The following is a 24,489-nucleotide window of genomic DNA, read 5'->3' as shown; positions in this document are numbered from 1 at the left end:
AGTTTAATAATGCAAGACCTGTTTTTTGTTATTGTATTTATTACACCTGCTCCATACTATAACCAACTGTTTTGGTAGACAGGGTGAGTTCACCCAGATTATAGAAATGCATTGTCCATGCAGATAGCTTTAATTCATCCAGGTGTTGACATGTAAAATAGACACGGCCCGACACAATGGAAGAGAGTAAAGGTTGTCAGGTGCCAACATGTTCACACAACTTCCACATCCACTTGTATTAGGGCCCACTGCAGGCAATATTTTCACATAGGACATGACAAAGCAGGAAAGACACAGGTAAAAATAATTATAAATGAATTCAGGTGAGCTGCATCCGTTTCACCTTTGTTTTATATGACAACTCAAATGCCTCCCATTAAAAAAGGCCGACTCAACTACAAAGCGTCCCTGCTGTTGAGGGAAAATAAAAAAACCAGACATGTTATATTGAGAATGTTTTTATTCAAAGTTTACTCCCCTTAGTGTTCCAATACACCATACAACAGCGTTATGTGAGCTGGGTAAGTGCAGTGGAGGTTGCTCGACGATGAAGAGTAGCATGTTGCCATGCCAACGACAACACTAGGGTGGGTGTGTCTTAACCAGTGACATTAGAACCACAACTTTTCCACAAAGTTTTTTTTTTAGTTTCAAAACAAACGAAAAAATTAAAAAATAAAAAATCTTAAGGGATTTTACAGTAAAGGGGCAAAACTCCATCAACTTCCTGTCCATGGTCGGGGGGGGAGGGCGGGGGTGGGACTTCGGGGAACAAACAGGTTAGAGGTCATCTTCTTCATCTGGGAGTGCTGTTTGTGATGCAACCTAGACAGTGGGAGAGAAGATTTGTTTACTCGACTCGGGTAAGGAAGCTGCAAAAATTCATATATACTACATATAGTCACCTAAACAGACATTAGACCTGCATGGTCATACTTACATGAAGCTCTTCCTCATACTTCGCAGCAAGAGATGGGTCCATTTGGACCTCTGGGGGAGCGAGGGCGGGCATGGCCACAAACTCCAGGTTGGGATCGCCGATCAATTTCCTTGCTAGCCACAGGAAGGGCTTCTCGAAGTTGTAGTTACTCTTGGCAGAAATGTCATAGTACTGAGGACAGAGCAAGTATACAGCAGTTAGAAAGGACAGCTCAGACCAAACCAATGCTCTATAAATCACACACGACTGACATGTACATCAGGATGAACACATCAGTAATATTGTTAATAGTCATTACCTGCAGGTTCTTCTTGCGGTGAAACACGATGCTCTTAGCTTTGACTTTCCGGTCTTTGATGTCCACCTTGTTGCCGCAGAGGACGATGGGAATGTTCTCACAGACACGGACCAAGTCACGATGCCAGTTGGGTACGTTCTTATAGGTGACTCGAGAGGTGACGTCAAACATGATGATGGCACACTGAGCTGTGGAAGTAGCAGGCAAGTTTAACACCCTACTCAATGGAGTAACATTTAAATATAGTGATTGGGTTCAAAGTTGTAGAAAACAGAACAGCATGTTAAGGGTTGTTAATAAATACCTTGAATGTAGTAGCCATCTCTCAGGCCTCCAAATTTCTCCTGACCAGCTGTGTCCCACACATTGTATCTGATAGCTCCTCTGTTGGTGTGGAATATCAGCGGGTGAACCTCTACTCCCAGGGTGGCTAGAAAACAGGAAAAGACAAAGACGTATGAGAGCGAGGCAGGTGGAAAATGCGATGCGAACTATTCTGGGGTCAGAAGCACACGCTGATAGAAGTGTGGACAGGATGGTTACAACCTTAATAAGCATATATGCAGTCAATTTTCAATATTGCCTCTCCAGGTTAATTTCCTTCCCTGACAATGTGCTGCATCACATCAATTAAAAACAAAAATGAAGTGCAACAAAAATACCTTGCTAGATATGCACAAAAAATAGGTTCAAAAGGTTGAATTACAATTTTAGCCCCAACAATAATGGATTCCTTTTCCTACTTTATTTGGGGGGGCTCTGCAGGGCTTTATTAGATAGTGCTGCTTAGGAGTAACAGAACAGGGTAAAAGAAACTCGTGATATTGCTTCTAAATAACATCACACCTACTTTTTCATTTGCATATAGCAACTTCTTATTACTTATGGTCTGATGTGTAAACTCCTTCCAGCACATCAGGAGCCAGAGGGCTTTTAAAGGGGCCCACATCTCATATTATGGCCTAGCGCCAACTACCACATCAAAACTAGCCCTGCCAATTTCGCCACAGTATACTGCATATACACTGCATCAGAGTTGCGATTTTAAGTCCTAAACTCATTTGGGATGTGCTGATGTGTTCATAAACACGAGGATACTCACCAACATATTTCTTCTCGAACTCTCCTGTAATGTGCCTCTTGACGAAAGTCGTTTTTCCGGTGCCTCCATCTCCAACCAAGACGAGCTGTAGGACACAGAGCAGCTAGCTTAGAACTGGTTGGGTCTGGTTCAACTAACTGAGCGCTAGCACGGCTAATGTTAGCCTCGATACCACACGTCCCGTCCTCAGCACTCACAAGGTGGATAAATAGCACACGATTCATGATGATAATGCAAGTAAGGGTAAAGGAAAACAATTACCTTGAAAACCGCCACTGGTACACACTGCTGTGCCATTGAGTCCGCCATGGTTTCGTTGTATCTAAGTTAAACACAACAAGGCGGGATGGTTAGCACGCTCTCCGTCATCAGCAACACTAAGACAATCTACTGATTTGGCGTCGCAGCGGCTTGAGTTAGTTAAATCATCTGGACGCGTATTGTCGTCAAGTTAGCGTCTGCGTGTGTTCAAATGAGTGTTCGTCAAACAAACACACAAAACGCCGCATATTAAAATGTAAACGCAAACACGACAAATCGCCCCGTAACCCGCAATTCAACGCGAGCGGTTGTTAGCTAGCTAGCTAACAAGCTAAGTAGGGTTGGAGTGCGCCATACGACGCGCGACCGCACTTTTTCTTGTTCGACTGGAACAATCGGACTAGGCCGTGCGATGCGTTCCCTGCTGCGGTTCATCGTCCACTTCAACATGACCGCAGCTTCACGCACAGACTGAAATCAAGATTGGCGTTGTCAAGAGTAGTAAATACACTTATGGTAATAAATATGAGCGGGTTCCCAAGAACAAAAGCAGTAAAAATGAGGGAACGCTATGCTAGCTAGCCTGTTAGCTTGCATGGCATGGAAGCCATTCTTTTCCTCCGAGCTAAAGGCTAACTTAGCATGGAGTGAAATTATTTGGCCTAATCTAGTTGCTCCACCGTCACATGGCTACACTCGCAACGCCACATGAACCCAGTGCATACCTTTGAGTTTCCAGGTGTTTAAGCTGACTTTCCCGACAAACACAAACTTAAAAAATACAGGACGGCCTGCAATGAGAGGAGAAAATAGACTTACCGGTGTCGCCACTGAGAGAGAAAAGGGGTAAATGGCTGCGTTCGCGGGAGATTCAGCGTGGAGTGTGAGTCAGTTTCCGCCCTTATCACGTGACCAGCGCAGCGGTAAAAAAAAAACGCATTTGAGTTCAGTGAACGCACCACAGCGTCTGACCATGATTCAGCATGTCTGGTCATCTCCAGAGAGTTGTGTTTTTACAGCTGGGTCCAGAGATTTGGGGGTTTTAGCTTCATAAATGACAATATTTATTAATTGAATAGCAAAATTATTTGCAATCGCTATTCTCGACAATTCAATTTAAAGGCTATTTTAGAGTGAGCTTCGATGCAACGGGCACAAGAAGTGTTAGTTGATTTATTTCAGCATAGGCAACGTTACATGATTAAACTTTTTTGGACTATTACATCAGATAAAGTGCAGCAGAAAAGTAGTCTATCACAGACTGTGCATAGGATACATGGTCAACATCGTAAAAGTGCAATCTTATCCATCTTGACAACACAAGACATGCGATTTGTGCGTGTTTATATTTTTCCTGACGACAGAATCTGAGGCTCAGAGGTTTCACTGCTCATTTCACTGGAACGTCTGTGAAGCTACAAATAATCTCTTTAATGCATAGGGAGGAGACAAGATGTATCATTTTCATGTATGACACGTCTTTGCAGGCAGAGCGCAGATACAACGGTGAGTTTATCTATACAAGTAGTCTGCCTTTATGTTGGCTGCTATCTCAGCCTCCCATCTGTCCCCGTTGTTGAGCAGCTTCTCTTTGTTGTACAGCAGCTCCTCGTGGGTCTCTGTGGAGAACTCAAAGTTTGGACCCTGAGGGAGGGATTGAGGGAGAAATACGTGTTAAACAACTGTGAGTCTAAATCCATACAGATGATATTTGGCAATCGTTCTGTGTACAGGATACAGTCATTCTTACCTCAACAATGGCATCAACCGGACAGGCTTCCTGGCAGAATCCACAGTAGATACATTTGGTCATATCGATGTCGTAGCGTGTCGTTCTCCTGCTGCCATCGGCTCGAGTCTCAGCTTCAATGGTGATGGCCTGGGTTCAACAAAGTCAGACAGGACACATATTAGCAAACAAGTACTCCTGATTGAGAAAGATAAAACATAAAATAAACTTTACAGTAATATTACTCTATCTTTACTACAGGAACTGAGTGTGTTTGTGTTCACCTGAGCGGGGCAGATGGCCTCACACAGCTTACAGGCGATGCAGCGCTCCTCTCCATTAGGGTAGCGGCGGAGGGCGTGCTCTCCACGGAAGCGGGGCGACAGAGGGCCCTTCTCAAACGGGTAGTTGATGGTGGCAGGCTCACGGAAAAGGTAACTCATGGTCATCCCCAAACCTGCAGGAAGGTGTTGACAAGGAACCAAAGAGGATTCTTTCGGACAATCCCATAAAAGGACCAACAACACCAACCCATAGTCAGTCAAACTGGAGTTTTAAACAAATTGTTGCAGGATTTCATATTATTCATTCTGTTGGCTTGTTGGTAATGTGTTGATACCAGGTCAGTTGGACTGCTCACTGAAAATACTGTACGTCTTAGATGTAACTGTGGTAATCGTTAATATTTTGTAGTTGTATATGTTGTAGATGATACAAATTAATACACATTTGGTGTGTTAATGTTCGCAATTATGTATGGCATAAAAGTACGTGTTACTTTAACTCATGTATGTATTTTTAATGGTTTTTGGAGATCTATGGCACAGACTAATAAACACATCTTATAGTAGGATACATTAATTAAAAATATAGACTATCGTCAGGTCTTAAACTCAATGGATGACAAAGGCTATCTGTATGGAAATTATAATGTGTGACCTCTAAAGAGCTCCGTCCAAAGAAGAGTTGTAGCAGCCCGGTCAGTGATGGACCTCAGGTCTGCCGGCTGCTCTAGAGCATTTACATACTCTGCAAGAAGAAAAGAGCGAAATAAGTCTTTTAAACCATGTGGTCGCTACACTGTTAATCCCACATATGAATAGCTCTTGGTTTGTACTTACTATAACCCTCCCTCTGTGCAGTGAGACTGAATGGGCGCATGATACCAGGACCGTATCCGAATGTACCTGTGGATACATACAAAAGTGATGTGAAGATGACTCGCTTTGTACATTCAACTTTAATGACATCTGCTTCAGTCGTACCTGGCTTTGAGTAACAGTGGAGAAGACGTAGACTCAGTGCAGCAGACATCTACACGGAGAAAGCACATTGAAATAGTTGAGACTCACTGGAGGAACTAAAATCTACACCGAAGAAAACAGGAAACCTCATGTGTTTCAACACAGAAAAAAAAAAAAGCTCTTCGCTGGAAACAACAGAAGAGCGAGTGAGGGATGGAGACTTTTATTTTCCCTTTTTATTGGATCATGTTCGAGCATTGAGTACAATTATCTGATCCAAGATTGTAGACTGGGGAAAAAAAGCACAAACAAAACTACACAGGGGTATCATGCATTAAAAGATAAATACCCAGAGCTTTACAAATGTCTAATGTTCTCCATGCTTTAGTACTCTTCAGCCCATCCTCCTGCTGGACTGTGAGGGATGGAGACTGACAGCAGCTGAGCACGAGCGCCTTTAATCTGGCGCCCCAAATCCCTGCTGTTACATCAGCAGCTGACACGTTCACGGCATGCCGGCAGAGTGGGAAGAACGGAAACACGTCACGGTTGTACGATTCGGATGTAATCAATAATGCCTATTGTTCTGAGATTGCTCCCTTTATTGCTAGAAGCTCAGTCCGGCCATATAAACGAAAAAGTAGCCTGGATTTTATATTTATTTAACGTGTGTTTTATCGTTGGAAGGCGCTCGTTCACAAGAGAGACTAACTATAACTAAAGCATCTCTAACTCACTTTAATTAGCTGGCTTGAGTGTAAAACATATTAATACTATCTTTTCAAACTATACACTGCCGACGATAGCTTGATTTTAGATATTTTGCTGGGGTATTTGTTCGTCCTATCCGCTAAATGGGCAATTTAGCAGAGCAAATGATTGTCTGTACGATATTACCTGAACGCCTCGTTACAAATAAATAACCGCTAGCAAAACTCGGCGCAGGTTAACGTAACAGTAAGCTAACTACTTATATGCCCACAGCGTGTCCTTAAACATGTTTACTTGGTTATTTATATGTTCCTAATACCAAATTGTAAATTCTGACTTCATAATTTACTATAAATGCGTTGCTGACCAAGTTTAATGTCATAATAGCTAGTTAATTTAAGGTCATTTAACAGAATACAGAGTCACAGCTCAATGAATAATGTCCATTTTCCCGGAGCCTAAAATAATCATCAACAGCGAGAAGTTCCCGTTTATAATGACCTTTTACTAGGCTTACCTCTGTCACAAGTTTTCGATGAGCAACAACACGCTGACAGACGTCGGTCCCTGAACTGCGCAATTGTATTTATGTTGCGTTCATGTACTCCTCGTTGCTTCCCCTTCTCGGATTAAATAACTTTCAGGGCGCGTGTAATTGCAGTGTTTCCCACAGCAAGCAAAAGCAGCATACAGGTTGACAAGACAAGAGGAAGAGGACACACACACACACACACACACATATATATATATTTATCACTCATGCTGATGTCATGTTTGATGAATCACATTTGAGCAGAGTATCACTTCCATGACAGCTACAACTGAATATATTCCATGAAAAGTTCATTTTACTGACATAAGGGAAGTTTATTTAAAGGGGCATGATGCATTCATAGTACTGAGGGAGGGAGGCACTGAGAGAGAGAGAGACAGAGAGGAAGTTTGTCTTCCTCTCTCATCAGTGGAGGATCTCACACTTCAGCTCTTCAGACCGAGTGATCAAACATGACGGAAATGTGAAAGGTAATTTTATTTAAAAGCATATTTGTAGCGCTTTAAAAACTGTCCTCTTGTTGTGATTATGTTTATGGTTGTAGGGAGGGAAGAAAGTTAATGTAAACCTTCACAAAAATGCCAAAAAAAAAGTTTAAAAAACCTCTGAGCCAGCAGATGTCATAGTAAAGCATGTACCTTCAAAATGTTATGAAGTGTAGCAAGATATTCTTCCTCTTACTTTGGATACTAACAATACAAGCCTTAACGTAATCAGGTCAGAGCAGTGTCTTTGGGTGGGGTTAAGGTACTGAACGTTGATATATCTACATGTAGGAGGTATTGTTAAGAATACGTCTCAGATGCATCAGCTTTACATAACCATGATGACAGTACACACAGTCACACACTGAATGATAAGCAGCCTCCTCTTGTCTTTCAGTAAGATGTTGAGTCCATCGAGTCCAGCCCAGAAGAGCCTCTGTGAAGAGGACTGCAGCTCTGGATCTGATGCAGGATCGGAGGCTGGTCTGGAACCTGAGACAGACCGGTTTGGCTTCATTGTGACCAATGGATCCACAGCTGGGTGAGCAGTTCCACTTTTATACATGTGTACTGTTAAAATATTGACAATGAGGTTGGCACTGTTGCAGTATCGAAACCGACAGTTGTACTGCTTCTTTGTTCTCTGACATTTTTATCTAAAAAGGTCAAATGGTAGAAAGACAAATAAAGGCTCAGGTGGTTATACGACTAGAAATATTTGCCCTATCCAGACAAATATAGACAATTTAAACACCAAATACAGTTCAAGAAATGGCTACCTCAAGTAGTGCTGTCAGGATATCAGATTTTCACTACATGATTATCATAGGCAAACAAATTTATAATAACGATATTATCAAGATATCTATAGAAATTGGAAAAAATAAAATGCAAGCAATCAAATCTATCTTTAATTTCATTTACTGTGTGTTTTGTGCCTTTTTTGGCAAAGAAAAGAGTTCAGAGAGGTCGAGAGAGAGCGTCTGTAACCATAACTGTACAGGAAGCACACAAAAAGAACAATTATGCTCAATGACTAGTGAAAAGCCATCCAGATGAGCTCATAGACCAGAGATGCAAAAGGCCTCACGTCTTCGCTGGATTATTCACATGATATTATCATACGTGTATCAATTACACAATATCAATATTCCTTTTTTTTAATATCACGGTTATTGTGAATATCATGATACCCTGACACCCATAACATCAAGGTCTAAAAATTCATGTCTGTTACCAAGATTTATTAATTTAAGAAAAAATGTGTTAATGTTTGTGATTAATTTGAAACATAGCTGCTCGGTGAGGTTTTCATACATTTTTATCAAATGGTATATATAGATGTATGCATGCATGTTTCCACCACTCTGATCAGATGATTTATCAATTAATGCTAATTGCATAAATTGCTTCAAGGTCTTTCATGTCTATCTCAATGTTTATGGCTGAGAGGGATTTTAAATTCGAGTCATTTGAAGGACTTTTAGAGGTGAAGATTTTCAGTATTTTACAAGAAAAAAAGCAGAACAAAAAAAATGAGAAAAATCAAAAACCTTTTTAACCACAGTATCTGGTCCACTACTCTGTATTGTATTGTGCTTGTGCCTTTAGCACAGGCAAGACATACATAGACACAGATTCCCTTTTATAAACAACAACAAACAACAGGGTGTTACTGGTTTCAACATCATATTGATAGTGCACAGATACAAAAATGAACAAAATAAGATAAGAACATTAAAAATAAGATAAAAGGCCGTCCATCCATTCTCAGCAGAGAAATCTCCTAGTTGACCGCAGCTCTTGACATAACACACAGAAGTCTCCCTCTACTTTGTCCTGCACACAGACACACTGATTAGTCTAGTTTAGTGATACAACATGATAAAACATACAGTATTTAAGAAAAGGCACATATTGCTAAAGAGACCACGTATTGTGTGTTTGCATCCAAAACACAGAGCCAAATGGACACATAATACACTACTGCAATTAGTAAAATGAAGTCTGAATACAATTAGTAAACAGGTCTTAATAAGAAAGCTGCAAATTCCAAACCATTTATTTGATAATAAAAAATCTTAATATAAAGTGTGGGCCAAACAAGAGCAAAATGTTTCTGCTAATGAGCGGGAGAAGCCTTGTTTTCACAGAAAGTAAAGTTTGGACTTTACAGCTGCAGTGGGACAGCTTAAAGGGGGAGAAACATAAAGGGTCAATAAAACAGTGCATAAAACCTGCAGTTAGCCATGTTGGCAGAAATATTCATTAGTGGTCATTTTTCATAGGGTCACTCCAAAAGTACTACTCTGTTTTTCAGAAGCATGCCATTCATGTTGGCTTTAAGGTGTGTGGAGAGGGATTCATTTTGAAGCAGGACAGGCCATCTGGTGGCGCTGTGTCAATGTGGGTTTTTATAATTCTGCAGAACTCCTCAGCAGGAAGAGTGCAAGCTTAGAAAGTGTACATGACAAAGTGGAGCATTTTAACTTTCAGGTACAGGATCAGTTGACTACATATTCACATTATATTTAATCAACAATGAAAGAACAGATTCTGGACTAGATGAAGCAGTGTCAACTCAGGATAAGACCCGCTGAACAAACTGTTACCTGCTGCCGTGTTCACCCCATTGATAACATCCTGACCTGTTGCCATAGAGACTTTAAACTGCAACCGTGTGGTTTTCCTGTTTCCTGTCTTGATTTTCAGAGCGCTGTCTCTCTATAATGACAACACAAAAAAGTGCATGCAGAAACTCTGCACTCTGACATAAAGAGTCTCCAGTCAAATGCCTGTTTTAGACTGTACAGTTAATGAATGAGACACATTAAAGGCTAAAATACTTACCTGGTGTTTGATGTGCTGTTTTGTGTCAGGAGTGTGGGCCCACCCCCTGAGATGGTCAGGCAGAGGGAGGCTAAATGGATAAACATCATGGTCCAATGGGATCGCATCTTGTTGAAGAAGAGCAGTAAGGTGCGTACCATCTTAGGTACCATTAAATGTTGTGTAAATAAACTTCCAAACTGAAGAAAAAGCGGAGTAGATAATAAAAATAATTACGGCTGAGTTCATTTTATCTGCTTCAGTTTCACGGTGCTTGTATTGCACATGTTGGCTCATTGTAACACTTGTGGCTTCCAGTGACTCAAATAGAACAAAGCCACTAATAATGTCACAACACCTGTGCTTGTCTCAAAATGTCTGCTGTAAGAAAGAAGAGGCTTATCAGCATTCATACTGACACCTCATTCTCTGAGCTGATCCTGTGTCTCTGTTACCGACGTCCCTTCAGGTTAAAGTTCAGTGTCAGAAAGGCATCCCGGCCTCACTCAGAGCAAAGTGCTGGCCTCTGCTGTGTGGAGCGACTGACAGGATGAAGCAAAATGTGAACCTCTACCAGGCAAGAAAACTAAATACTCCCACTGTTGTAAATGCTTTTCAAATCAGCTGCAACAACCTCGGACGGAGGGCTTCAACAAATATCTGAACGTGCAACAGCCTCGTTGCAAAGGATGCAGTGTGATTACTGGAGAAGGAATTACTTGATTCCTCTATTAGAAGATGTATTGGCTCAACTTTGACATCATCAGTTCATTATCTGTGTCATTTATCAAACAAATATGACAAAAAAACTAGTTCCAGCCTCTCAAAAGTGAGGAATTTCTACTATTCTCAGAGTGAATAGTTTTATATCACTGTAAGTTGAATATCTTTGAACTAACAAAAGAAGCCATTTTAGCACATCACCTTGGGCTGCGTGAACTATTTTCTGACTCCCAGCTAGCTAATGGTCAAAAACAAATCGTTTTTAGATGCTATTCTCTGTTTGCTGTGGGATCTTAAAATAGGTAGATATTGCTATTTTTATTCTAAACTTTCTATTAATTAAACTATAAATTCATTAAAATGGTTGTTAGTTGCAGCACTAATCATAAATTAGGCTCATCATGGTGCAATATATGAACTATTTCACTGCTTGGTACAGTAGATAATGCAACAAAGCCCCCCCTTTTTTTAAATCTAAAAATAACATGTAGCGTTTGTAGGTGGCTGACTCAAAATATCTTTTGTCTCTGTTAGTCTCTGGACTCACAGCCGGCTCTGCAGAGCTGGGTGGATGTGATCGAGAGAGACCTGGACCGACAGTTCCCTTTCCATGAAATGTTCCTTTCCAAGGATGGACATGGGTAAGAAACATTTCTGCTTCTGATGGTTTCTCTTGACAAGCTGGACGGCTACAGAACAATTTTACAGTTTATCTCAGCTGCTACCTCCGCATCTTTATAATCCTGCTTTCTCTGTCGTTCTCTTATAAAGATGATGATAATGAGAAGTTGTTAAACTTGTGGTTTGTGGCCGATGTGTGTGTCTGTGTGTAGGCAGCGTGGTTTGTTCCGGGTGTTGAAAGCTTACACACAGTACCAACCAGAAGAGGGTTACTGCCAGGCGCAGGGGCCAGTGGCTGCAGTGCTGCTGATGAACATGCCGGCTGAGGTAGCGATCAATAACAGCGTTTACCCTTCTGTTCACTTTCAAACATTGAAGTTTTGCTGATTCCTGTTTCATCTTTTTTGTGACAATACTGGCTTTTTGGCCTTGTGTCCCATGGCACAAAAACTGCTACAGAGTCATAACTAGCCTGACAATAATAGGGATAACTAAGAAAATTCTGTATGCTCACAATCATCCAACATTAAATGAGCCATTGTGGCATCCGATGTTGTCGTATTGTCTTTTTATGTGCCGTTGGCAGGAGGCCTTCTGGTGTCTGGTGCAGATCAGTGAGCAGTACCTGCCGGGATACTACAGCCCTCTGCTGGTGAGGACCTACAAAATGCACCTGACACTGCACTTATTATGTACATATTAACCCTGTCATACAAAGATAATTTACATGATAGGCGGCAGATTTCTGTTTATTTATGCCATGAATTTACAAACATTAACATCATTAAGGCCACGATGAATCATCTACTCACAGAAACATTGTGCACAGTGTGGATCTCAGTTATCCTTTATTTTAAAGGCTCATTTCAAAGACCTTTCTTTAATTTAATTTGCTACTTATGATCAAGAAAATCATATCTTCCAGTTATTTCTAGTGCAACCTAGAGAGTCTTTTAATCAGTCAGCTCAGCAGAACATAAAAAATGGGAAAGTATACAATGCTTCTTTCAAGGAAAAGCCTATTTCCCCTATAATCAGCACTTAAGCACAATTAAAGACCCATAAAACAAATTATTACTCAGATCTGTTTTCTTGACCTGTCTAATTAAGTGTACTCCTGTAGGAAGGAGTCCTGTTCGACGCTGCCATGCTGACCTGGGTCTTGAAAAGGACGTGTCCAGCTGCACACAAACACCTGCAGCACCACGGGGTGGAGCCCCTCATGTTCGCCACTGACTGGCTGATGTGTCTCTTCACACGTCACCTGCCCTTCAACACACTGCTGCGGGTCTGGGACCTCTTCTTCTGCTATGGTACGTCCTCCATATAGTCTGCTTTTGGGTCCTGCAAGTTAAACTATTTCCTGAAAGGGAGACAAGATTACATTATGTTATTATATGACATTGATTATGTTGCTTGTGGTACTTATACCTATATTATGTCCACTGCTCTGCAGGGGTGCGGGTGCTGCTCCAGGTGGCGGTGGTGCTGGTGCGTCGGGTGCTTGGCCGGGCTGAGCAGAGGAAGCAGTGTCAGGGTCAAATGGAGACTCTGGAGAGGCTGAGGGGTGTCAGGGAGCAGGTCCAAGATGAAGACGACGCCTTCATCGCAGAAGTAAGAATGAAAGACATAGCTGGTGTTGATGAGAGCGACAATGTGGCTGGTTTACTAGCTGCCAGTTACTTCAAGATGAACAGTTTTTCTTGCTCATCGTACAAAGAAATCGAATGTTGTTTATCAAAACAGCTCAAAGTTCACTTACTATTTTTTTCTGGAGCTTTAAAGGTGCAATATGTAAGAATTTGAGTCGTGTCAGTGCTATTTCTTGGCATTCTGTTAACAAATGTAGTTAATGTTTGAATATTTTCAACTAACTTTGACTGAACCACACAGACACACATCTGTTTACATGTGAGCTCAGTAGGTGTAACAGTTTCCTCCAATGCACTTTTAGGATTTTATGCACGTTATCTTCAACTTAAGCATGAAATGACCACTTTTTCTACATTTTCAATATCAGAGAACTGACTGCAAAAGCAATAACATTTCCAAAAGATGGAAAAAATAAGTTCCTGAATGATATGCAAAAACAAAAAAATATATATATTTTGCAAATATTTTGGAGGACGCACAATTTTAGTGGGAACGGTACATTTTGCAGTTTAATGTTATTTTATGCTGGGGTTTGTACCAAACAAGCATGTTCACATACGTGTGGTGAATATGATTTGTAGGCCAGGAAATCTCTGTGGCACCACAGTGCTATTATAGTATGTTGCAACACATTTTACCTGTATAAAAAAATGGATGCTCCTGCGATCTCGATCATATATTGACTCATTTTTTCAGCTTAACTTTATTTTAACACATGATGAACACATGCGTCTAGGAAACATAATAAATGTAGATGCATCTGTACAAGTGGAAGGCATTTTTGCTGAAATATTTGGGGTCCCCTTCGAGGGAAGCAACATGGTGTTTCTTCCCTCCAGTAGAGTTGCAGACACTTGTCAAAAATCTATGCTCAAGCACACTCAAACATCTCATGGTGGTCCAACAATTTACTAAGACACTATATGATGTTTTACCTTTAATTTCGTCACCCGTCTATACAAACAACAGCCTATGACATACGTTGTTGTAATTGTGCTATCACCATACTGAGCTGTCAAGTCATCACATTTCTTTGTTTGGTTTGGTGCTTCATGAATCTTAATAACAAACAATTTTAATACTTTAATTGTCTTAATTTAAAAAAAACGATGGTCAAACAAAAATGAGATAAATGTCCCTCCTTCTTTCTTAGGTGTGCTCAGTGCAGCTGTCGGCCAGAGATCTGGAGAAGCAGACGGAGAAGGAGTTAGAAAAGTGGAGGAAAGACAGACCCTCATCCACTTTTGACCCTAGAGGTCGTTGCCTGGGATATCGGATGGCATGGGCGAGGGCTCGGCAGCACGAGGAAGAACGGGACAAGAAAGAGAGAGAGAAAGGGAACTTGTCCGTCCCTCTCGCTCGCTCAGCCTCCACTCTCTCGCTGTCTCCCTCCATGCTTCACAAGAGGTGGAAGAAAGGGGGAAAGGCCAACGCAGGCGAAGGGGAAGGCGGCAGCAGCAGAGTTGTAAGGCATGTCTCAATGGGAGCGAAGGAAGACTTTAGGAGCTGGACTGGGGCAAATTTTAAGAAGGTGCAGGGCGTTCAGGAGGAGGAGGACATAGTTTCAGAGGAACAGAAAACACAGAGCGAGCCGAAACTGACGGGACAAACTGAACAAAAGGAATCTAAAAAGATGGACAACATCCAAAAGATACCGACAGAGCAGGTAGAAGAAACCGTCATAGTGACAGAACAGATTGAACAAGTAGAATCAAGAGTCACTGAAGAAGACGAGGAGGGTGAACTCAAAGAGACAGAGGAAAGCAAAGAAATAAACATGGAGACAGAACAAACCAAAAGTCAAGCCAAAGATCAGACGTTAGAAAATATTCCTCGGCAGGGAGAACAGATTGAACAAGTGGAATCAAGAGTCACTGAAGAAGACAAGGAGGGTGAACTCAAAGAGACAGAGGAAAGCAAAGAAATAAACATGGAGACAGAACAAACCAAAAGTCAAGCCGAAGATCAGACGTTAGAAAATATTCCTCGGCAGGGAGAACAGATTGAACAAGTGGAATCAAGAGTCACTGAAGACAAGGAGGGTGAACTCAAAGAGACAGAGGAAAGCAAAGAACTAAACGTGGAGACAGAACAAACCAAAAGTCAAGCCGAAGATCAGACTTTAGAAAATATTCCCCGGCAGGGAGAGGAGCTGGACTCCTGTAATCACTCCCAAATTCTGGAACAGCAGAGTCAAGAAAACACTGACCAGGAAACTGAAGTCAAAGATGCAAATAAAGAGCCAGAACATGAGGTAGAGAGTGACCATACAGCTGCTGTGGACGAAAATCAGATGGAGATACAGAAAGATGCTGATGCAAACACAGAGGTGGAGACGGAGGAAAGTGTAGACGCAAGTGAGGAACAGATGATTCAGGCTGAGAGCACAGAAACTGAAACTGTGCAACAGGTGGACACAGTCGAGGAAGTCTCCGCAACAACTGAGACAAGTCCAGGTTCAGACACAGACACAGATGGCGAAAGCAAAGCTCAAACTGTCAAAGATCCTTCAGCGGAGTCAGAGACGCACCAGCAGCAGCAGGAAGTGATCACAGAGACAGACAATAGCTCGCAGGGAGACGTATTTGATGGAAAATACCACAGCACTGAGTCATTAGCAGAAACAGACATGAAAGAAGAACTGGCACAGACTCAAGAGAAGGTGGAGGAAGGCGAGGCCGCACATTTGGAGGCTGAAATAGTAGAAATAGAGTCAGAACAGCACATAGATTCACAGAGCCAGACAACAGACATGAAAGAAGAAGCCCACACCCAAACAGAGACAGAAACTGACGAACTGGCACAAACTCAAGAGAAGGTGGAGGAAGGTGAGGCTGCACATTTGGAGGCTGAAATAGTAGAAATAGAGTCAGAACAGCACATAGATTCACAGAAAGAAGCAGAGACATTAATACTGTGTTCACCTGAATGCATCCAACCCAAGGAAGATTTAGTAGCTGATGCAAAGACTGGGACAGAAACACCTATTTCAAACAACACAGTGACGGAGTCAGGTGAGGCACTTGCTCAATATTCAGAGGAAGAGTGTGAAGCAGTAGCATCTGAGCCTTCACAGGAAAAAGAAACACACTCAGACGTTGAGAATGATCAGACACAAGCAGAGGAAGCACCAACAGAAACTACCGACTCCATAGCACCTCCACAGAAAGAGGCGTCTTCAGCCGAGACTGAAGAAGTGAATCTCAACGCTGAGCCTGATGGGAGTTCAGGGGAAGTGAGCACGACTGAAGAACCCCCACCTGAACAACCAAAGGTCCAGGCAGCTGAGGGTGCTGTGGAGGAGGAAAAACGCACAGAAAATGTTCAAGAAAACACAGAAATAGAGGACGACGTCTTCATTTCTACTGAACCAACGGACTCAAACAATACTGACAGTAACCCCCAACTCCAGGAAAAAGAGCCTCCACTTGTAAAAGACCAGACTGAGCTGGGTGACAGCGGCCTGACACAAGCCTCCGGGCCTCGCAGCAGCCGCTCCTCTGGAGATGTCTGCATCCGCAAGTCGTCCAGCTCTCGTGGGTTAGGACGTAGGCTCTCTGAAGACCTCTTTACCATGCCAGAGAAAACTAGCCAATCAGAATCTATTCCTGATCAGCCAGAAGTTAAACTCACTGAAGTAAACCCAACCCAAACTCCACCTTCAGAAGTCACCTCATCACCGTCTGAAGAGAGGACAGAGGTGCAGCAGGAGCCGCCTAAACGTTTCGGTCTCTTCCGCAGACTGAGAGGAGGAGAGCAGCCCAAGAAGACGAAGACAAAGGGCAAAATGCAAGTCCCCAAAATCCTGATTCAGGACTTCAGTGATGTAACAGGGACGGTTGAGGAAGAGGTGGTGGCAGCGGAGGAGAAACTGAGCTCCAGGGAACGGAGGAGGAGGCGGCGGGAGCAAGAGCGAAGGGAGAAAGAGGAGGAGAGGTTGAGGAAGAAGAGAGAGAAGGAGTTGGAAAAGGAAAGGAGGAAACCGCAGACGAGGGGGAAAAGTTTCCAGGTGCAAAAAGAGAAAGGGAGCAGTGATGAGCCTCATGCTGTAAAGTCTGGATCACAGACGCTCAGATATTCAGCTTCTTTTTCTGAATCTTACTTTTGACAAAACAAATCTTTGTTATTGGATCTGGAGGGATGAGGAGGCGTTTTACTGAGTGCTTCAGGCTTACTGGTTTGAGCGGAGATCCTAAATCTTTGTCCTACTTGAACTTTTTGACATGTAAATAAATACATTATGTTTACATACTTTTGAAAAATATGTTTCTTTTATTTGAGGAGCTGTGTTTTGTTGCACCTTGATCACAAACCGATCGGAAATATACAGGAAGTGCTTCATGCCCACATTTCACATAAATGTTTCACATAATTCCATATTTTCAACTCCACCATTCACATTATAGTTCAGTATAAAGTTTGAATACACTCGCAGTAACCATCCTGTTCTGTACGGTACAGTCTTTGCATATTTTTGCATGTGTAAAAAAAAGAAAACCCTGTACACACACTTGTACAGGCCGGTGAAGATGTAAAATAAAGGTTCAGGTGTCAATAATTTTTTAGTGCTGCAGCTGGCATGTGTGTAACAGTATTACAACACACACACACACACACACACACATGTTCAAGCCAGTCTATCTCTCTCCCCTCTGTCCATCAGTCCACTGTTTTTTCATTGTTCGTCGTCCTCACTGTCACTGGCCAGCACTTCCTGATTTGTCACTGGTTGAGTGCTCATCTGAGAAGACGGAGGAAGAACCGATCCAAAGAACAGGGAGCAGAACTGCAAGGGAAACACAGGAGAAAAATCAGGATAATATGTTTTAAAAACAACTGTAATTTCTGCAGGTTATATTAAACTGTTACCTAAAGCCTAGAGTTGACATGGTTTGCCAATACGAGACACATTTTAAGACACAAAACCTTTGACCCGAAGCAGTTAGGAGACACATCTTGATGACAGGTTTTTCCCTATCATTGTTAGTCTGCAGCACCCAAGCTGTTTTGCGCACTACCTATGCCAAATAAACAGATGCAATAATGGTCCAAAATTATGTGAAATTGCATTTTTTTGTATTAAATTTTTTTTATTTTTTGTTGGGGGTGAATGCACGAACCCTCCACCAAATATGTGCACCAAAGCCTTCCACAGGAAAAACGCTGAATGAATATTTTTCCAAGTGGTAAAAAATAATTAAACACATAATTGTTTCTGGAGCTGAAGAGGAAATCAGCTAAGGAGTGAGCCATCTCGCTCCCTTCTCGTGTCTGTTGTACTGAATATTCTAACTGGAATAATCTTGTAATCAGTACAATTTTTCTAAGATTCGTTGTTTACTGAGTGAACTCCCTCGTCAATATGACAACGGGTAGTACGTCCGGTCTGCAATATGTCTTTGAAAATGAGATTGAAATTTCTGTGGAGTTGTTTTCAGTAAACAAAGATTAAATTAGCTAACAAAAAAAGACGTATTTAAACTGGCGGCTTCTCCTTCTGTGATATATTTATCTACTAGTTTTTTCCATGTTCGTCTGAGCCTTTTAATTACTTCATTAATTCATGTGAAAACTAAACCATACCTTCTTATTAGGCGGTCCAGCTGAATCCGCAATTTCAGCTTCTTCCTCTTCCTCCTCCTCCGCAATTAGCCGTGACCTGTGATTGGCTGCAGCAGGCTGTTTTGAACATGTGGAAACTGCTAATGGGGGTGTGGGCGGACGTGTAGCAGAGGGACCTGGCGCAATACTGGTATCCATAGCGATGAGGTAGGAGTCCATGTCGTCATTCATGAAGTCATCATCGGGAGGGGGCGGAGGTGTGTGCGCTCTGGAAGGCAAATGTGACATGAGAAAGAGGAAGGTAAAAAAAAGTCTTTCAGGCAAGAAACCTTCAGCATTTATCGTGTAGACTAGCCGCATCAACAGGTGGATGAAAACACAAGTACAGAGAGAAACTTCTACAAAAGTGTCATTTAACTTTCGACAATTGAGGTCCCTCTCACCCAAAGTGGCTAAGTGGCAAGTTGGAGAAATGTGTTGTTAACATTTGTACAGGAATGACCCTGATGAAGGCCACAAGCTGAAACTTGTCACTCTACCAATAACGTTCTTCTTCAGAGTTCTCAAGTTTTTGATACTTATAACCTTCTAAGTTGAAATCAGCCAGAAATCCCTACTCTTTTTTCACAGTTGCAACAGAGATCACAAATGATTTAAAAGAGGCTTTAACAATGCCACACTCAAAACGAAGGCAGACTTGAGGATCCACCCCTGCCCATGTCTATTACCTAATTTTGTGCGGCATTTATGACAGCTGAACATTGAGGAAGTGTTGAAAACTTAGCCACACACACACTTCCACGGCTACTTTTATGACATCTGTACATCGTAAGATTTCATCACAGGATACATTTTCGAGGACTACGTTGCTGTATGTGTCAATTTTGATGAGGCTTTAAAGAGGCTCTGCCAGTAAACCAACTCTCCACTCAGAGGATGTCAAAAATGAAGCATCTTTCAAACAGTTGTCCTCATTTATGTTCTTGTCAATCAGGCAGCGTCTCTGCACTGTGAATGCTTACAATTTCCTGCCTGCCTTTACAAACTGTTTTATATTAACTTTGTTCTGCCAGTAGCTGACAAATACATTTCACCCTATAACAATGCTTTCTCCAAATCATTTTAAACATTGAGTTTTGTTTCATTGTTACCGTCTAGAGATGTTTTTCCGGTGGTTGGAGTCGTCAGAAAGTGTGGCCAGCACAAAGTTCCCTTCCAGGACACTGTCTGTTACAGAAAGCACTACAGGACTGACACACACACACAAACAAGCACAAACCTAAATGTCAGTGCATTGTGGCAACACACATGGTCATCTAACATCTGTAAGCGAGTATGCTCACCTGCCCGGTTCATCAAAGTACATAGAAATAGGGAGACCAGTGGACTCTGCAAACACTAACATACCCTGGAGGAGAGATGATGAAAAGTCACTTAGCAGATCTCCTTTAATGAGTAAATCAATGGACAAATCTTTATTAAAAAGTAAAAAAAGATCAACCCACCAAAAATTGTAACTGTCATATTGCACTCAGTAACCTTTCCCTCAAAGGACTTCCCTCCCTCTGGCCATTTTCCCAGTCCTCTCCCTCCTGACTAATCCGCCTATTCTTTTGCCCTGTCATCCCTCCCTTTGTCCTCCGTCTCACCCTTAACTCCTTCAGACAGAAGGTGACGCTGTTCTGAGTTGTGACGGCGAAATGGTCGAACTCGTCTGAAGCCAAACACAGCTCTGTCAGCATGGACTTGGACCGATCTGAGAGGGAAACAGGCAGCGAGAGAAACAGAGAGAAAAGTAAGAGTGAATAGAGGACAAAAGCAGAGACACATTTTGTATCATCAACTGTATATTCTTTTATTTCATTGCTGTAAACTTGCAGAGTTAGTAAAACTACCTCTATTGGCTAAAGACAGCTTAGACCACTCAGTGCAATTCTGTTGTTCTGCTTGTCTACCACAAGAGGGCACCACTGGGTTCATATCTCGCCTGTTTCCTGTGTTGCCATTTTTTCTCTATGTCATTAACAGCAAGAGCTATGTTTGTCAAAAAAGTGACCCTGATAATAAATAAGTGTACAAGTCACAATAAAACGTTGATCTTCTTGATTCAAAATTACTTTAATAGTCAATGTAAGATTAGTGAGATTTGTATAAATAAACAGTGAGTTATGTGGAGTATGTTGGTGAAAAAAACAGAATACCAAGTCACCTTCTTCCTCCACATGGTTCCTGACCCACATCCGCTCATCACTCACTGACACAGTTACTTCTTCCAGAGAAGGAGGGAAGTGCACGACTGTGTCCACCAGCAGCCTGAGGGCGAGGGGAAATAAAATTTGAGCTGTGAGAAAGGACAAAAAAAACAAACTACTACTAGTGGGGTTGGACCAATGTTACAGTTTGCGGATGTGGTGAGCTAACGTTCAAACAACAGCTACATAATATCCTTCTATTGGTATTTATCAATTTAATCAACCAACTCTAGTCTAACAATGTATTCAACAACAATTACAAGGTAAAAGAAAACTGAATACAAACATTGAAAGAAAAGGACACACTATGAGATCAGAAAGAAATATTTTACACACCTGGGCTGGGATCTGAATACGTTGGCATAGCTGTCTTTATCAAACACTGCCTGTAAACTTTCACTGTCCTGGAAAGACAGGTTATGTGTCTTCAGGAGGCCTGCAGAGGAAATACCAAACTAAATTAAATACACAAGCACGTAGACCATAATGCAATGAATGCATGATGTGCTACAATAAATAAAACGTGTGTCACTGTGAAAAACGTGATGTAATCCTTTTGAAATCATCCATGGAAAGCAAAGTGAGAAGGAAGTGAAGCGCTGATACCGTGTTTGCAGTGTAGGGTAAAGGTGAGGCGGTTCTTCTTCTCATCCAGCCCGATGTGACACTTTTCCACTGTCTTCTCCAGAGACGCTAGAGACCTAAACACAGCCTGCACACTCTGAGCCAAACGTAGAGGAACAAAAGAAAGATTAAAAATAAATACATGCAAAGGGACAGGAGCACGACTATGTAAATATGCAATGAAATAGTCTGGTATTAATAGTAATTCTATCGATTGTTTTTAACTAAAAAGGATGTTCACTTAAAAAGATGTTTGTCCTGTCTGTGATGCAATAAAAAATATTTGTTACTACACAAAATGTAAGGTCAAGTGATTCAAGCATTTACCTAGTGGCCCTTTTTAAGAGTTTTAAGCATATTGCGACATGATAATTGTGACATGACCTAATAATAACCTAATCAATGGAATTATGGAATTATTTTAATCACATTTGAGGATATTTTAGATATAAATTCACCTTACTTTGCTCTCTAAAATTATTAGTCTCCTCTTGCACAATATGTGTGAAGATTTAACATGCTTGGCCACACATAATCTGCCCTCTGAAATAACTGTCATCTACAGCTGTTAAAACAAGGAAGAGGGTTTGCAAAGAATCTGCACAAAGATAACATCTAAACTGCACCACAGTAGCATCAGGACAGGAAAGACAGCGTTTGAAGTTGAGTACAGAAAAGAAACTCCAACGTTCACTCATTAATCAGACTCTGAATCATGCAAATGGAATCGGTTATTTCCAACAATGGGCTTATTGAAAGGCTGTGGAGTAGCTCAGCTAATGTGATGGCAAACTACTGTTGATCTGTGTTGATAAAGTAATACTGAGCTCATCTGATGGGATGTTGAAGATGTATATCATACGAATGAAGGCTCTGACATAGATGATTACACTCAAAGTAAATGTATTGAATGTGAGACATTAACTGTACAAAGCATTAGAAAAAAAGGTAGCTCATCTCTTTGTCTCAGCACACCTTTATTGCCATCTTGCAGCGAAAAGCGTGCCCACTGGGGATGGTGTACCTGCACAAGAAATGGGAGAAGAAGTAGGATTAAACCTCACAAAAAATTGTGATGTTCAGTGCCACACACTCTCTCTCACACACACACATAAACACACACATTGCCGTTTATAAACAGTATGCACCTGCTGAAGAAGAGTGGTGCGAACAGGAAACAAGCGTATGCCGACCGAGAGGAGTTCACAGACCGCAGGGCCAGCTACAAGAGAGAGAGAAAAAACCCAAATCAGCACTCAACAGGAAGCAACAAGACTATATGCATGGCAGGAGGAAGTGTTGGTCTATATGACAGCATCAGAGCAGCTCACCCCATCGTCCTGAGGCTCAACATAGAGCTCGTCACCGATCCTGGACAGAGAATGGATGGCTTTGGCCAGCACTGGACGGTACACACACACACACACACACACACACACACACACATAATTATGATTGACAGCTAATTGTTATCAGATGTTTATGTAGTGGTTAAAGATATGGTTGAAGAAAGCAGGAAGTGTTTGCTACCTTTAACGTTTCCTCCCGTCACGATGCAGTCCATTTCTATAAATTAACTAAATGTTACTTTTTGGTTAAGTTAGCCAACTTTGCTAAAAGTTAGCCGAAACTAGCAGCTAAACATCACCGAATAATGAACCTGTGTGGGTTGAATAGCTTGCGCACCGAGCAGAAATCCTCCTAGTGTTGAAAACATACTCCGTCCAGTTACAGCTCGATTTTTTACTTTGTATTTTTTTCCTACAGCGTCTCGACTCAGCGGCGTCTTTCTCCGATCTTTGCGTTGTTTACGCCGCCATTAGCCGCTTCCGCACTGCTGACCAATCAGAGGGGCAGGAAGTGAAAGGGACGTTGTCAAGACTACACGCATGCGCAATGGGATTCTAAACTGACATCTTTTACAGCTGCATGTTTGTCAATAAAATGTGGTCAGGTCTTCACGAGCAGCTTCGTTTGAAATACAAGGACGTGGAGTATTTAGAAATGTTTGACATGAGATTATTTTGGAGGAAAAAGAAATTAAGCTATTGTTATCTAATTACTTTTATGCCGAATTAATGTTTATAGGCTAAATAAAACAAACTATAAGTTATTAAATTTAATGAGCAATACTCTCTCTGTATTATTATTTCAATAGCTTTTTTTCATGCACCATTAAAAACCACTCAAGATCAAAAACTTAGTATTTTTGCAGGGATGTACATCTTTGTGGCTTTATTGTTGTTTTTTACAGCCAAAAAATGAAGTGATTTGAAAAAGACGCTGATGTAAAGGATTTTATTCTCATTTTCTTTAATATAATAATAATAATTATTATTATTATTGTATTTTGAATGAACAAACATTGAACTTAAAATAGAAAATGTTCAGTATATGTGTATTCAAGTATAGTGGGGAATATAAAGGGTGGGTAGGTAATATAATATAGGACAACTAGAATGACACACAATAGAGTGCATACCTTTGCAAAGTTCCAACGATATGATTGATATTCCCTAAGAAATGAATCTCTTTATCTGCATCCGTATCAAAAGTTGATGAGGTCTATTCTGGGCAGAGACCAATCCTTGGTTGAAATCCGTTAAGTAGTGTGTGTGTAATCCTGCTGACAAACCAACCAACCAACCAATAAACAAACAAATGGGAATGGCTGAAAACATGACCTCAGTGGCAGGGGTAACTAACTGGTGGCTTACATAAAGAAATGTTGACAAAAATTCATTACTTTCCAGTCTCTAGTACGGTGTCATGATGGGGGATTCTACTAAAACTCATATATTATTCCTACAACGACAGTAAAGACCTCATTTTTAGTTCACAAAAAAGACAAAAGTTCACATATAGTTTCTTTTAAAACAGGTTATACCAAAGGTCATTGCTG

General features: G+C 41.4%; 5 protein-coding genes across 6 annotated transcripts in view; 2 read left to right on the top strand and 3 right to left on the bottom strand.

Annotated features, from left to right (window-relative positions):
• Positions 1–442: 442 nt before the first annotated feature.
• ran (RAN, member RAS oncogene family) lies at positions 443–3,520 on the bottom strand. Of its 2 annotated transcripts, none has more exons than XM_073487606.1 (7): positions 3,421–3,520; positions 2,602–2,662; positions 2,341–2,425; positions 1,543–1,668; positions 1,239–1,426; positions 941–1,111; positions 443–825 (listed from the first exon to the last, which is right to left on the bottom strand). In XM_073487606.1, the coding sequence occupies exons 2-7, from the start codon at positions 2,647–2,649 to the stop codon at positions 781–783; spliced, it is 663 nt and encodes a 220-aa protein (XP_073343707.1). In that variant the 5' UTR covers positions 2,650–2,662; positions 3,421–3,520; the 3' UTR covers positions 443–780. The 2 variants fall into 2 exon arrangements, with proteins under 2 accessions (XP_073343707.1, XP_073343706.1); XM_073487605.1 differs by lacking the exon at positions 3,421–3,520 and adding an exon at positions 3,327–3,396.
• Positions 3,521–3,760: 240 nt separating this feature from the next.
• ndufs8b (NADH:ubiquinone oxidoreductase core subunit S8b) lies at positions 3,761–6,861 on the bottom strand. The gene is made up of 7 exons (XM_073487166.1): positions 6,803–6,861; positions 5,596–5,644; positions 5,452–5,517; positions 5,270–5,359; positions 4,615–4,787; positions 4,352–4,480; positions 3,761–4,245 (listed from the first exon to the last, which is right to left on the bottom strand). The coding sequence occupies exons 2-7, from the start codon at positions 5,642–5,644 to the stop codon at positions 4,114–4,116; spliced, it is 639 nt and encodes a 212-aa protein (XP_073343267.1). The 5' UTR covers positions 6,803–6,861; the 3' UTR covers positions 3,761–4,113.
• A 366-nt stretch (positions 6,862–7,227) lies between these two features.
• Positions 7,228–17,411, top strand: tbc1d10c (TBC1 domain family, member 10C). The gene is made up of 10 exons (XM_073486948.1): positions 7,228–7,308; positions 7,721–7,864; positions 10,203–10,302; positions 10,622–10,729; positions 11,410–11,516; positions 11,709–11,823; positions 12,083–12,148; positions 12,620–12,809; positions 12,953–13,110; positions 14,303–17,411. Exons 2-10 carry the CDS (start codon positions 7,725–7,727, stop codon positions 17,255–17,257), a joined length of 3,939 nt encoding a protein of 1,312 aa, XP_073343049.1. The 5' UTR covers positions 7,228–7,308; positions 7,721–7,724; the 3' UTR covers positions 17,258–17,411.
• Positions 17,399–23,417, bottom strand: rad9a (RAD9 checkpoint clamp component A). The gene is made up of 12 exons (XM_073486950.1): positions 23,118–23,417; positions 22,919–22,989; positions 22,736–22,809; positions 22,563–22,611; positions 21,570–21,684; positions 21,300–21,399; positions 20,921–21,024; positions 20,361–20,467; positions 20,055–20,119; positions 19,863–19,961; positions 18,733–18,979; positions 17,399–17,935 (listed from the first exon to the last, which is right to left on the bottom strand). The coding sequence occupies exons 1-12, from the start codon at positions 23,149–23,151 to the stop codon at positions 17,825–17,827; spliced, it is 1,176 nt and encodes a 391-aa protein (XP_073343051.1). The 5' UTR covers positions 23,152–23,417; the 3' UTR covers positions 17,399–17,824.
• The window catches only part of LOC141013284 (uncharacterized), a 10,332-nt gene continuing 8,734 nt past the window's right edge, over positions 22,892–24,489 (top strand). The window contains exon 1 of the mRNA XM_073486949.1: positions 22,892–22,996. The gene's annotated coding sequence lies outside the window, so the exon portion shown is untranslated. The remainder of the gene's footprint in view (positions 22,997–24,489) is intronic.

Source organism: Pagrus major, chromosome 18, assembly GCF_040436345.1.
Source record: "Pagrus major chromosome 18, Pma_NU_1.0".
Classification (NCBI taxonomy): domain Eukaryota; kingdom Metazoa; phylum Chordata; class Actinopteri; order Spariformes; family Sparidae; genus Pagrus; species Pagrus major.
Note: the sequence above shows the minus strand (reverse complement) of the source record. Positions and strands in the feature narration are given on the sequence as shown.

What these genes read in the sequence shown, in the direction of transcription:
- rad9a (XM_073486950.1), bottom strand. Translation starts at nt 23,151, where the DNA reads ATGGACTGCATCGTGACGGGAGGAAACGTTAAAG. An exon ending in GAACCATGTGGAGGAAGAAG is followed by an intron (nt 20,468 to 20,920) that starts GTGACTTGGTAT and finishes TTTCCCTCTCAG; the next exon opens with ATCGGTCCAAGTCCATGCTG. An exon ending in TCTGTCTGAAGGAGTTAAGG is followed by an intron (nt 20,120 to 20,360) that starts GTGAGACGGAGG and finishes TCTCTCCTCCAG; the next exon opens with GGTATGTTAGTGTTTGCAGA.
- ndufs8b (XM_073487166.1), bottom strand. Translation starts at nt 5,644, where the DNA reads ATGTCTGCTGCACTGAGTCTACGTCTTCTCCACTGTTACTCAAAGCCA. An exon ending in TGCACAGAGGGAGGGTTATA is followed by an intron (nt 5,360 to 5,451) that starts GTAAGTACAAAC and finishes TTCTTCTTGCAG; the next exon opens with AGTATGTAAATGCTCTAGAG. An exon ending in TTGGACGGAGCTCTTTAGAG is followed by an intron (nt 4,788 to 5,269) that starts GTCACACATTAT and finishes ACCTTCCTGCAG; the next exon opens with GTTTGGGGATGACCATGAGT.
- tbc1d10c (XM_073486948.1), top strand. Translation starts at nt 7,725, where the DNA reads ATGTTGAGTCCATCGAGTCCAGCCCAGAAGAGCCTCTGTGAAGAGGAC. An exon ending in ACCAATGGATCCACAGCTGG is followed by an intron (nt 7,865 to 10,202) that starts GTGAGCAGTTCC and finishes GTTTTGTGTCAG; the next exon opens with GAGTGTGGGCCCACCCCCTG. An exon ending in AAAATGTGAACCTCTACCAG is followed by an intron (nt 10,730 to 11,409) that starts GCAAGAAAACTA and finishes TGTCTCTGTTAG; the next exon opens with TCTCTGGACTCACAGCCGGC.
- ran (XM_073487606.1), bottom strand. Translation starts at nt 2,649, where the DNA reads ATGGCGGACTCAATGGCACAGCAGTGTGTACCAGTGGCGGTTTTCAAG. An exon ending in AGATGGCTACTACATTCAAG is followed by an intron (nt 1,427 to 1,542) that starts GTATTTATTAAC and finishes CTACTTCCACAG; the next exon opens with CTCAGTGTGCCATCATCATG. An exon ending in ACCGCAAGAAGAACCTGCAG is followed by an intron (nt 1,112 to 1,238) that starts GTAATGACTATT and finishes CTCTGTCCTCAG; the next exon opens with TACTATGACATTTCTGCCAA.